General features: G+C 40.8%; 1 protein-coding gene across 1 annotated transcript in view; it reads right to left on the bottom strand.

Moving 5' to 3' along the window:
* The window catches only part of LOC124875221 (dynamin binding protein), a 69844-nt gene that overhangs the window by 2922 nt on the left and 53915 nt on the right, over nucleotides 1–13007 (bottom strand). The window contains exons 5-13 of the mRNA XM_047377227.1: nucleotides 6452–6666; nucleotides 6172–6268; nucleotides 5800–5947; nucleotides 4118–4135; nucleotides 3290–3489; nucleotides 2943–3073; nucleotides 2742–2846; nucleotides 2526–2654; nucleotides 1822–2154 (exon numbers count right to left, since the gene is read on the bottom strand). Coding sequence (XP_047233183.1) covers nucleotides 1822–2154; nucleotides 2526–2654; nucleotides 2742–2846; nucleotides 2943–3073; nucleotides 3290–3489; nucleotides 4118–4135; nucleotides 5800–5947; nucleotides 6172–6268; nucleotides 6452–6666 — 1376 coding nt within the window. The remainder of the gene's footprint in view (nucleotides 1–1821; nucleotides 2155–2525; nucleotides 2655–2741; nucleotides 2847–2942; nucleotides 3074–3289; nucleotides 3490–4117; nucleotides 4136–5799; nucleotides 5948–6171; nucleotides 6269–6451; nucleotides 6667–13007) is intronic.

Here is a 13007-nt window from a genome sequence, read left to right as displayed (position 1 = left end):
TGGAAAATATTCACAGGGTTCCTAAGCCTTCTTTACCTCCATGGGATTTGATTTGATCCCAATTTAAATATACTTAGTGCCACATTGCCGGCACTAAGTCGGACCTGTTCTGTTGGACTCCAGCAGGGCTGCCCTTTGTCACCGGTCCTGTTCATAACTTTTATGGACAGGATTTCTACATGCAGCCAAGGACCGGAGGGGGTCTGGTTTGGGGACCAGTGGATTTCGTCTCTTCTTTTTGCAGATGACGTGGTCCTGCTGGCCCCCTCTAGCCAAGACCTACAGCATGCGCTGTGGCGGTTCGCAGCCGAGTGTGAAGCGGCTGGGATGAAGATCAGCTCCTCCAAGTCCGAGGCCATGGTACTCGACCGGAAAAGGGTGGCTTGTCCTCTTCAGGTTGGAGGGGAGTTCCTGCCTCAAGTGGAGGAGTTTAAGTATCTCGGGGTCTTGTTCACGAGTGAGGGAAGAATGGAGCGGGAGATCGACAGACGGATCGGTGCGGCTGCCACAGTAATGGGGGCGCTGGGCCGGTCCGTTGTGGTGAAGAGAGAGCTGAGCCGAAAAGCAAAGCTCTCAATTTACCGGTCGGTCTACGTTCCTACCCTCACCTATGGCCATGAACTTTGGGTCATGACCGAAAGAACGAGATCACGGATACAAGCGGCTGAAATGAGCTTCCTCCGTAGGGTGGCCGGGCACTCCCTTAGAGATAGGGTGAGGAGCTCGGCCATCCGGGAGGGGCTCGGAGTAGAGCCGCTGCTCCTCCACATCGAGAGGAGCCAGTTGAGGTGGCTCGGGCATCTATACCGGATGCCTCCTGGACGCCTTCCTCGGGAGGTGTTCCAGGCACGTCCCACCGGGAGGAGGCCCAGGGGACGGCCCAGGACACGCTGGAGGGACTATGTCTCTCGGCTGGCCTGGGAACGCCTTGGGCTCCCCCTGGAGGAGCTGGAGGAGGTGTCTGGAGAGAGGGACGTCTGGGCGTCTCTGCTGAGTCTGCTGCCCCCGCGACCCGGTCCCGGATAAAGCAGAAGACGACGAGTACGAGTTAAATATTTGTTCATTCTTGTTGTTCATTTCTTATTTTATCATAACAAAAAGAAAATATTGTGCATTTCAGAAAAATAAAAGGTGTTATACTTAGATAATGTCCTTTCTCTATGATTTGGTTAATCAAAACTTTGGTTTTTGTCCAAATCCTAGACCCTGATGGACCGGGGTTTTAAACTGGACCTAGAATTCTCAAAATGTATCTGGTTTAGATGTCAAAAAGCACTGAAACTCCCATCTTCACAGAAGATCTGCAAACACAGTAAAAGGTATCATAGCTCAAAAACTGGGATTTATGGCGTGAGAGAGAGAAAGGAAGCCAGAAAGACCTCGGAAAATATTTCCATACTCGTTTCTTATCCATCCTTGGACTTTTCCAGACTTCATACTAAAACTTCACGTCTGCAGAGATGCTAAAAAGCAGTGAAATAATCTTTTACCACCCTGCTGAATCTAAATCTGAATTCAGGGTTCGGTTGTTTCGATTCCAGGAGCCGACAGATTACAAAACCTGAACAGAAAAATAAAGTTTTTCACAAAAAGTTCCAGAATATATTAAAAACCTGAAGAAGGGGTTGATAAAAATTTTATCTGGAAAGTTAAAATTTGAATAAAACCTGCATTCAAAAGTTATTCTGAGATGTAAAATTCTCAAAGATTATGTGAAATTTGTTTTATGAGGCCATCTTCCACATATTTGTGAATTGTTGTTTTACAGCTCAGAGCCAGTCTAACCAGCAGCTTCAACCGTTTCTGGAACAAATTTCAAACCTGCAGGAGGGGCCCCAGCTCTCCCAGTGTCATCTTCATGAAGTCCTTCTGGGTCTGAGCGAAGGCTCTCACGCAGTCTTTGAACAGCTCCTCCGCCATGCCGTTGAACTTCTTCAGCTCGTCCAGGAGTTGGGCGTTCAGCGCCTCGTAGTTGTTGCGGGCCACCTGCAGCTCGTCTCGCACGCGGCGGTCCTTCAGGCGATCGGATCGCTCCTTGCAGTTGTCGTAGTCGAGCAGCTTGTCGAAGCGTTTCTGGATGAGTTTGTGTGGCCCGGCGAACATGAGGAGGAGCTGGGAGAGAGGCTTGATGACCAGCACCTCTGTGCGCTCCTTCTGCTCAGATGGAAGAATGGATAACGGTCTTAAATTCTGTCCAAAAAAAACTCTTAACAGTTCAGGACAGAAATTTGGACTGTGGGGCCTGACCCAACTGTGGATACAGAGTGTTAAATTGTTCAATTGGACATTTGAATAAAAGCAGAACAAATAATCAGTCTTTGTAGAGAACACTTTAAATACCTAATTAAGATGTATTTCTGGAATACTCCTTTAGTCAACTGCTCCTGTGTTTGTGGACTAGTCTAGGAATCTCTCGTCTTCATCTAGATTTATTGCTCCTCTTTCTGATTTCAAACCTGACATTGATTTGAGCTCCAGGGTAAGCTTGCCTCTAAGTGAGGCTAAAAGAGACGATCAGTACTTACATACAGAGTGAACTGTTTGTCGCTGATGCTGCGGTGAGCTCTCTGGAAGCGCTCAGGATCCAGAACGCTGCGTTCTGTGTAGATGTCACTGAAACTGATGGCAGCCAAGACCTTCACAGATGCAGACTCCTACACAGATTTGTTCAGACATTACAAATGAACACGTGTACAGACTTGTGGAGGTTTTTCTGTGTTTGTCCTGATGAGCCTCCCTACCCTGATATGCTGCAGGTACAAGGAAATGTCTCTGATGAATGTCTTGATGAGTCTCTCCTGCAGCCTGAACTTCTTTTCAGCATCATCAAACTCTTCACTTTTAATCTGGGGAAAAAAGGAAAAAACACATCACATTTCAGACATCTTGAACCCTTTGGCCTTACAAACATTAGAATCAGAGCAAAAGCAAAACAAACGAACCTGAAGAGACATTCCCGTGAGATGTTTGAGGTGGCTGCTGACTCGGTTGGACTTCTTGATGATGGAGTGCATGCTCAGCTTGGAGATCTTGTCTATGAAAGTGTTTTCCTCTCCTTTCCTGTATTTCATCACTGTGGACAACAGAGGGACAACTAGAGTTCATGGAACTAAATCAGCTGTTAATCTGTTAGAATGGTCCAGTCAAAGCCCAGGCCTAAATCCAATAAAAATTAATGTTTACAAACTGAAGTTTGTTGTTGTAATGACTTAAATTATGAAGTAAAAGGACATAAATACTGTCTCAAGACACAGAGAAGTACTTTTAAAGAAATCCCAGAAAGGTTTACCAAGATCCTTCCTGCGCTTGTATTCGTTGATGTTCACGTTGATCTCCTTGACGGCCTGCACCGCCTGCGAGAGCTGGCGCCGGTCCTGGTGGCTCTCTGGCGTGGCCCCCAGCAGCTCCGACAGCAGCAGCGGGTAGCGCATCACTCGCTGCACCGGCTTGATCAAGAATGAGCCGAGGTTGATGTAATTAGTTTTACCCCTGAAAAACAGCCAGAAACAACAAGGTCTGAGAGGTTTCAAGAATCACAAGGATCACACAAAGTCATCATGAGAATAGTTACAACTACAGACTATTAGCAGTGATGGAGGCACATTTCAGCTATCATGTGGATCGTATGATCCAGTGATATAGACTTCATCACATGCATATTTCTGAGAATGAACAACGCTCTGAGAGACACTGAAATTGATTTGCTTAGTTTTAATGCAATCTACAGGACAGAGAGTTTTTACATGCAGTCAATTATTTGGATGTAAGGAATTTAACTTATTCTTTTAAACAAATTTCTAAATATCTGAATCTAAACAGTAAACTGCAGTTGCGGTTCTTGCCCTGTAGGTGGCATTGTTTACCAGAATCAATCTTATTTTGACTGTTCAACCAGATAGACAGGAGCTGGGAAGTTACTGCGTAGCCTTCAGTACAACACTACCAAATAATACACATGCAGACAGAAACAACAACAGAGCGAATTTTCATTCAGCACAGCTGTTTTCTGAAGGTCCAATTTTACTTTGAGCACAAATACTGGAGGGTTAGTGAGCAGCAGGCATGCAGTCAGGGTCCCATGCTCAAAATCATGCCAACATTCAATAAGGAGACTTACCGCTCACGGTACATTGCCCTGTAGAAAGGAAGAAGGGAAAGAAATGGAAAGATGACCAAAAAAACCAGTATTTGTAGTGTAAGAATGATGTTTGGATTTTATATTACTAAAACAACAGATTCAGGCAAAAAGTTAAATCAGGAGTTACAGTTTTCATTGTGAAGATATCTAATTTATAGTTGAAGAGAAGCAGTAAAAATGCATTTTTTTTATGGAATTGGTGGATTACATGACCTTTTCAAAATTTTGTAAACACTTATCCAGAAAGTACTATTGTTCTTATGAAGCAGACAACTAAAGGTTACAACATGATGGTAAAAAAAAATATTACAGCCTGTAACACAAAGCAAGATGTCAACACTGGCCTAGAAGAGCACAATAAGAACCACACAGTCATTTTCCTTTTGTTTACAGAGCAACATCCTCTTTGTTCCACAGCTTCCTGCCTCGCAGATCATGTGTTCATCTTCAAACAAGACTATATTTCGCTGAACACAGAAGTGTGGTGTCTACTTAAGAAACTGAGTCACAGACGGCGAAACCGGACAGGAGAAACAAGGCCGGGCACATTCATGAACTGCTCCACATTACTGACATCTACAGAAAAGCTCAGCACCGTAACTCTGAGCATGCTCATAGTTTAAAATAAATCTAATATTAACTGAGACTGTACCTTTCCTTCATAACACACAAATACTATCCATAATAAACGTTTAGGACCTTCAAGGTATTAAGAACAGGCCCCAAGTGGGCTTATAAATCAAAATGTTGAGAAAAATTAGATATATATTCTCTAAGGATATTTTTCCTTGAGTTGCTTGTCTATAATATAATATAATAAAGACCTGAAGATGATTTATGTAGGACACATAAGCTAGCACTGATCAGAGACTTAGGAATATTAAAAAAAAATGGAGGATGCCACGAAATTAATAGTGGTACCCTTTTATAAAGTGAGCACTTAGGGGTATGAGGCTTTACAGCGTGGGGTAATCTATATTTGGACTAAGGAGGTTAAGTGGAAGTGGAAATTCTTTAAGGTTAGCTGTTTAGCTACAAAGAAATTTTACCTTCACATTTTTGGAGACATTTAAAATGAAAAAATAATAATTTGCCTTGTATGTCAAAACATTAAATGACTAGTGTTTCAGCTGCTCTCTGCACAGCTGTCAGAGCATGTTACATGTCACGAAAAGGGAGCTGCAGCAGCCAATACAGTCTCTCTCTTACCGAGTGTAAATGCCACTGTAAAGGTTGTAGAAACACTGAATGTTGGAGGAAACCCAGATTTGTTTGATGACCAGAATAATGTTCATGCCCTAAAATAAAGTTTGAAAATGTTTCTAAAAGGAAATAAGATATTGTAAAAATTAGCATTGCAAAATGCAACCGCACTGTTCACTGGGGGTGACACCGATTTAAAAATGCCTTGATCTGGGTTCAATCTAATGGCTGGGATTGGATCAGGACTTCCCAACTTAAAATTATATATAAAACCAATAGCAGCCACCAAATGATTTAATTAGAACTATGCGTTTTTGTGGGAGGCCACTCTCGCTCATCGCGTTTCTTTTAATGCATATAAAGTGCAAGTGTTTTGTAATCTGCATGCAAATGTCAAATGTGAAATCTGAAAACTAGTCAACAAACGCTCAAAATGCTGTGTCCACTCTATGACGCACCTCAGTTTCTCAAGGCACTCCAACACGTGGCGCTGTACGTTTTCGTCTTTCTCGTAGGTCTCCAGCAGGGAGATGGCATCATCGTGGTTTTGGCAGTAGAGCTTGTACACCTCCTCCAGTTCATCTTTGTGGTCCAGAAAGACAACTCCTGACAGGACAGGATGCAAAAATGTTATGAAATTTGTTTAGTTTAAACAAAAAGAGAAAAACAAAAGGATGAAAATTTCTTTAAACAGGACAAAAAAATGCACAAAATAAACTTTTATCAAAAAAACAGCTAATAAATCTTGTCAATCCAATTAAATACAGAAAATGTGCTCAAAGATGTGATTAGAGTTAAAAAGAAAACATTTTTCTCACCTAACTCCTTACCTATTGAGTCTGTATCATGCAGTCCATTTAACAGCCGTTGGGAAAGATCAATCACAGAGCTGATGTTCCCAAAAAGTCCTTCAAAGTCCACGTTGACCTGGTGAGAACGTAGCAAGTTCTTCCATTAAAATCAAGGTAATTCGTTGGATATGCTTTCAATGAATCTAACTAAACATGCACATCTCCAGTGAGTCTAAATATAAGAACAATTCAACTTTTTCAGAAAATAGCCACATATCATTGTGGTTTGAAAATTTGCCGTCCCGTCGTATTTTTTTACCTTCTTCTTTTGCAGCGGCACAATGATCTCATTGATGCACATTTGCAGGTCATTGATGTAGTCCTCCTCGGTCTGAAGCAACTCCTCGATGACCTTTAACCTCTTCTCCAGCATCCTCTGCTCAGGATCCTCGGGGCCCCTGGCGGCAGAGGGGGCTTCGTCAGAGACTGGGACGGAGTCCAGGGGTTTGGGTTGTGATGACAGCAGCGTCATCTCTGCAAAGACAAGATTTAATCTCTTTGAAATTCAGTTCTTCTCCCTTTCTGCCCATTATTTGAGATATAAAAAGGAACAAAGCAATTAGCTTGTTGCAGAAACAAAAGGAGAAATAGTTTCCCAGCCCATGTATCCACTCATTCGTAACCTAACAAGCTCGTGCCCACCCACCCATTCCGTCCTGAACACTTCGCCTCGTCCAGATAGTTTGTCGTCCGCAGAGCTGCTATCACTCACAGGGGGCTCATCTCTGCGGAGGCCCGGGACTGAGGGAAAAGCCTAGGCCATGCATCGCTGCCTTTCATGAATAGAGACGTGAAGTGGACTCAGACCCTTTGTGAACGCCACAATGGATTGTGACAGCAACTGCAGACATACGGGCTCTCAGAGACAGAGCAAACTTTAAAGACGAGGCAGTCAGGTAGGGGAGCCAACACTTCATGTGCTGGTCATGCATATTAATTACTGTGCCCTGTTTCTAATCCATCTGGATGATGTCAGATTTGGATGATGGATTTATTTCCCTCAACACCACAATATAAAAATAGATTCTGCAAGAAGTTAAATGTAAAAAGAACATGGAAACTGTGCAGAAGATTAGAGAAAAACAAATATTCAGTGATAATCCAATCCTCTTCTCACTGAAGCAAAAACCACCACGTCTCAAAGAGATGAGTTGTAGATCTCACATTTGATTTCCCTTCAAATGGGTCAATATTACTGTTAACAGCTGCAGTCAGGACTTTTCATTGTCTTGGCTGAGTTAAAGTAGCAACTATGTTCACTAATGTCCCCACAGAGGCCTATAACAATCCTTATTTTACACATATCTATGAGGAAAAGAAGTCAGATTTCAGGCATCTTTTAGGCTAATTTTGATGTTTTATGCATCAAGGACCGGCTGCCCTGCATGTTTAAGATGGGTTCCTGCTCCAACACACCGAAAGCAAGTGGCTAAATTACCTCATTATGTCGCTGAGTTCTGCCAAAGCATGGTAATGAACCATTTATTTTAATTCATGAGTTGAACCAGGGAAGAAGTCTACAACATGGGTCTGAAACTCCAGTGTTTAAGAGCCAGAAACCGTTAGGGTGTCCCTGTCCTTCCACTACTCAATCTTCTCAGTAGTTCTGTACAATTACTTGAATTCATCATTTAATTTAAATTGTTTCCAACTGATTGCAAAAACAAGATAATGGCCAAATAATACTTTTGATATTTTAGCATTTTGCACAATGCAAGCATGCTCTTATTTTGTAATTCTGCATTTTGCATTCTGTCCTAAAATCTTAGCAAATGTTTTGGTCTAAATAACTTATTTATAACCTTTTTATTATTTGCTATCAATCTAGATTGTTTTTTATAATTTATTGTTTATTCAAAAGTCAAGTTATTGGTTGTGTGTGTATACAGTAACCATAGCAACAGTTGTTGCAGGAAGTGTATCCCTATTTCTTTTATGTTGAAATGTGCCAAAAATAATACATTTTGAAAGGCAAATAAATAATTACTGAAGAACAGTTGGTAACTGGGCGTATGTCAGCCTGATGGGAAAAAGTAGAATTGTGAGGACTATAACAGCATATGAACATTATTCAAAATAGACAATAAAAAATAAATAAAAAAGACAAAAGGTAATCCAGCAAAGACCTGACACAGACAGGACCTCAGTTCGCGTTAATCGATCTGTGCGGCAAGTAATGATCTGGGACATCTGTGCCGGTGAAAACTGAGCATGTGCAGTTATTTGTTGTGCTGCTACGGCTGCAGGTGACGTCATTCATCTCCTTCGAACAGATGACATCAGAAGCTAACGAAGTTAACTCTGCTTACCCTCATCATCCTGCTTCGCTCCGCAACAACGTTGCTACCCCTTTGAGTTAGAAAACTTGGCATGCCATAATTAGTACAAAAATCTGCTTTTTGATAGAAGTTGTGACATACAAAGGCACAAGCTATCATTAAACAATGCACCGTGTTTTTGATCCACTGGTCAACTGCCCTTCTTCTCTCTCATTCCTCCCCCTCTTCCCGTGATTTGGCAAAAGCTCAACTCAAATGAGCTTTTCTCATCGCTTCAACCCTATCTGCCAACTGCCAGCACTTGTGCATTTCCTCCTGGTTCACTAATGGTTTTTGTTTTAGAAGTCACTCTGCAACACAATGCAGAGGGAAGGAAACACAATAGAGTCTGTATCTAATTGGAATCAATCACCTCATTCCCACGTTTGATGTAACACAACAAAACTGAATCATACGCTCCGATTCACAGTCCCTTAAATATGCAACAATTTTTATCGGAACCAACCCGGAAAGGGTCATTTTTGACCCAGTTTGCCAGAATCTCTTTTCTTTGCCCTGGTAAATATTATATACAGACACACATGCACTGTGTACTGATTGACATGTGCCACATATGCAAACCTTCAACTGGAGTTGTATGAGCCATAAATTAAGTTTAAATTCGATTTTTAGGATTTTTTGGGACAAATTCTGAGGAATTTTTAATTTTCATGTCTTTTAGCAGTAAAAAAAGATTTTTTTTGGCAAGTTCAAAATTAGCTGGCTTGGCGTTAACCTGTGAGTTCACTGTTAACGCTGGCTGATTCCTGAACAGTAAACACTCAAAACTGCAACAGATTGCAGTATTTAATGGAGTCAGAAATTTTATGAATGTTCTTTATAAACAGAAATTACTGATTAAATTTTAATAAATTTCACATGTTTTCAATACAACTGAATTGACCATACATTGACTTTAAGGAACGCTGAATGATAAAACTAATTTAGTTTTGAACCAACAAAATACATAAATCAAGAAATACTTTATAAAGAAATTAGAATTTTTGTCTTTCCTATGTTAAATAATAACATTTAAGTGTCTATTTAAATTATTTCATTGAATTTTGGCACCTTTGACCATCCAATGGTCTTTTAAATCATGTGTTGTATCTAGTCATACAGTATAGTGGCCAAAAAACAGCTCCATGCAAGGAGAAAAACACCCGAGAAGAAAGATGAAACATAATAAGTTACAATTTAGTCTCTGACCAGCTTACCTGAACAAAAGAAACTGACAGTAAAACATTAGGCTCCCATGTTAGTACTTTAAAATATTCTGGCTCTGATATATTCAACAATGAAGAAAGGTAATTTGTGAATACAGTCATTATTTGCACTGATAGAAACTGTAGCTCAAAGTCACTACAGCAGAGTGGTTTCTGAGGGAGTCACAGCAGGGCGTGCTGTGTGTCTAATAGTACCATAAAGTGACGTAGGACAGAAAACAGCTCTCGCAACATCAGATCCTCTGACACCCAGTCTGACTCAACTGTCACACCTGATGAATGAGCACAGGGTTTATCAGATACAAAACTCTGGCTATCACTCGAAAATTAGCAGAGGCAGGTCATCCACATTGATAAGTCAAAGTTGCACAAGGCTGCACACAGAGTTTAATAGTAAATATGCATCGTATCACTTGGATAAACTGCATTTGTTCAGCTTGTTGGAGGCAGACATGATTCAAGCAAAGAGAAGTTCTTCTAAACTATCTGAACTGAAAATTTGAATGCACATTTTTTAGTTGTAAACGGACCACAGTTAATTAGTGGGATAGACCCTCTTAAATGCTCCAAAAAGCAAAACGTTGTCCGTTTTTTGCAGTCAGGTATTAGACCAAAAAAAAAAAACAGCAAGGGAGAAGACAAAACAAAAGTGATGCGGTGAAGGTTTACCCACCTGCTGCTGGCTGGTTTCACCAAACTTCAACACCACCACCCATTCTGCGAGGCCCATGACTAAATTTAGAGTTCAGCACCGGAACCTTGTGGAGGACCGCATGTCCTGCTGCAAAAACTCCATTCCAGAGCTTCCATTACCATGAGAATAAGATCCCACCATCATTATACAAAGGCACCAGGGAGGACAAGCACCCAGGCAGACACTAAAACCTGGAGATGGACTCTAACTAGTTGCTGCTGACCCTGAACAGATGTTTGTTCAGGTTTCGATTCAAATCGTTCCTTTGGAATGCGCTTCAGTATAAAAATTCATAACTTGGTTTGGCTTTAGCTGCTATGTGGGCCCATCAATAGTCTAGAGAAGCTTTATTATAGAGTTGAGGTTCATTTACATGCTGGCTGTTTTAAAAATAAATTCATTATTTCACACCTGATACATGCTTCTAGGAAAAATAGTGAAAAAAAAAAAAAAAGAAAAATCATACTATTGTTGTGTCGTTCCTTTCTGGGGGATTTTATGTGTTAAACCAATGCTACTCTGTGGTCATATTTGTGTTAAAAACAGCTCAAAGCTTTACATGGAATCATGGATTATGTCCCTCAAAGTTAAGAACACACATCCAGGGTGTTGCACTATATTCCTTAAACTCACAGGACTTTGTTTTAAACAGATTTATTCACCCCTTTATATATAAGATACATGTTTCTAATTCTAGGAGGATTATTTAGAAAAAAAAACCTCCTGTTGATCTTCCTATCATTCTCAATCTATGTCATCCTGATAAAGAATCATTTTACAGTATCACATGAAGTTTGTTGGACCTAATGTTGATCATGGCAGGTGAAGTCTGATGTAATCCAGTCCACTCTTTCCATCAATCCGTTTCTTTTTTCACAAGCTGCAGACACCTGTCCGGGCTCCTCCTCTGCCAGGCTGAATTCCATCACAGTTAGGATGCTGGGAGTTAAACTTCTTCCCCTTCACTTCTACTGGTTGAAATACACTTAAAGATATTTTGCACTCTTAAAGTTAAACCCATCCAGGTAAACTCAAGTGCCCCCATTTGTTTCTACACATCAAACTTATAAGACCAGTTTCTGTTGTGTAATGGTGGTAAAACCAGTCACACTCCCGGAGGTTTTCTGCTTCTATGCAATCGGCCTGCTACAAAATCAAACGTTTGGCCTGCATGCGACACTCTAAGGTCACTGGACAATAAGCGCCTGTGTGTTCTGCTCCAAAGTTCACCGCAGTGTGCACTGTTGCCATCGCAACAAGGAACAGTGGGGGCCCTCCTCGTATCAAGTTTGGGAAAGCTGGGAGTGGCTTTTCCCAAAAGATCACGCTGGGGAACTCAGTTGAGACCAGAAGCTGCTTGAAAATTAGCCCAAACAATCTGGCAACACCTTCAAACGGGTTTGCATAAGAACCTGCAAGCCATGACATGCAATCAGTAACTGATGTATTACAAATACTTCATGAGCCTAACGGTAGAGTAAAAAAACAAATCAATGCAGGGTGTATAAATGTGAGCGGTATATATGCAAAAGTTTTACCACCAACTTGTTTTTAGAGGAGTTTTGTGCAAGTCCTTTCCTGCACATGACTGAAACAATAAATTTTTGCTTGTTTTTTAATAATCTCAGCAAACTAAAGAGCATCTACTTACTGTTTTAGGGGTAGGATCACTTGACAGGGGAGTTTATTTAGCAGCATACCATCCAGTTTATCTGTTTTAGGGTCAGATGTCAATAGGTCACATTCCTGTTCTGCTAGACTACACAGCAAATCTGTTGCTAAAGTTTACCCTGGGGTTCATGATACAGTGCCTCAAACATCTTGAATTTGTTTTATTCTGTCATGTTACAACCACAAACTTCAAGTTTTTTGAGGAAGACTGAATGGGATAAACTAGCATAAAGTAGTACATAATTGTTAAATGCAATAAAAATGTGTGGTTTTCAAAGTTTCTTTGCAAACGAAAATCATGCATTTGTATTCTTCTGTTTCCTCCAAATAAAATACCGTGCAACCAATTGCCTTCAAATTGTTATTTGTAAAAAATCTTGGAAACTATGCACCCTTTTCCTTTCACTTCACAAATCGGTGCCAGTTTGTGGTCAAATTTGTGTTTGAAAAGTTAAAGCGGTGTAAATATTCTTACAAGGTACATAAATCAAAGCGTTGGAGCCAAACTTTATAAAAGAAGGGCTTTTACATGACACATGAGGAGTTTGAGATGAGATTTTCTCAAGTGGGGGAGGCTGCGATTTAATTACCATGCTGAATCATTTAGACGCTGCAACACTTGATCCAAATAGGGTTCAATGGCTGGGATCGCTTGTTTCTTCAGAATCTCTAAGCTTGCATTTTTTGACAATGAACAATGTGTAATTACTTCAAGAGACCATCAATGCAGAGGAAGCTGAAAGTTGGGCCTCTTAATACCAAGACACCCATACTGTCTTATAAATAATGAAAGAGGGAGGACAATGAATCTCTTAGGGCTTCAGCTACAACACACCAAATGTTCAAGCGAAGCAACAACATTACTTTTTCACAGTTTTTATGCATCTGAGCACTAGTCACTGTTAG

Source organism: Girardinichthys multiradiatus, chromosome 10, assembly GCF_021462225.1.
Source record: "Girardinichthys multiradiatus isolate DD_20200921_A chromosome 10, DD_fGirMul_XY1, whole genome shotgun sequence".
Classification (NCBI taxonomy): Eukaryota; Metazoa; Chordata; class Actinopteri; order Cyprinodontiformes; family Goodeidae; genus Girardinichthys; species Girardinichthys multiradiatus.
Note: the sequence above shows the minus strand (reverse complement) of the source record. Positions and strands in the feature narration are given on the sequence as shown.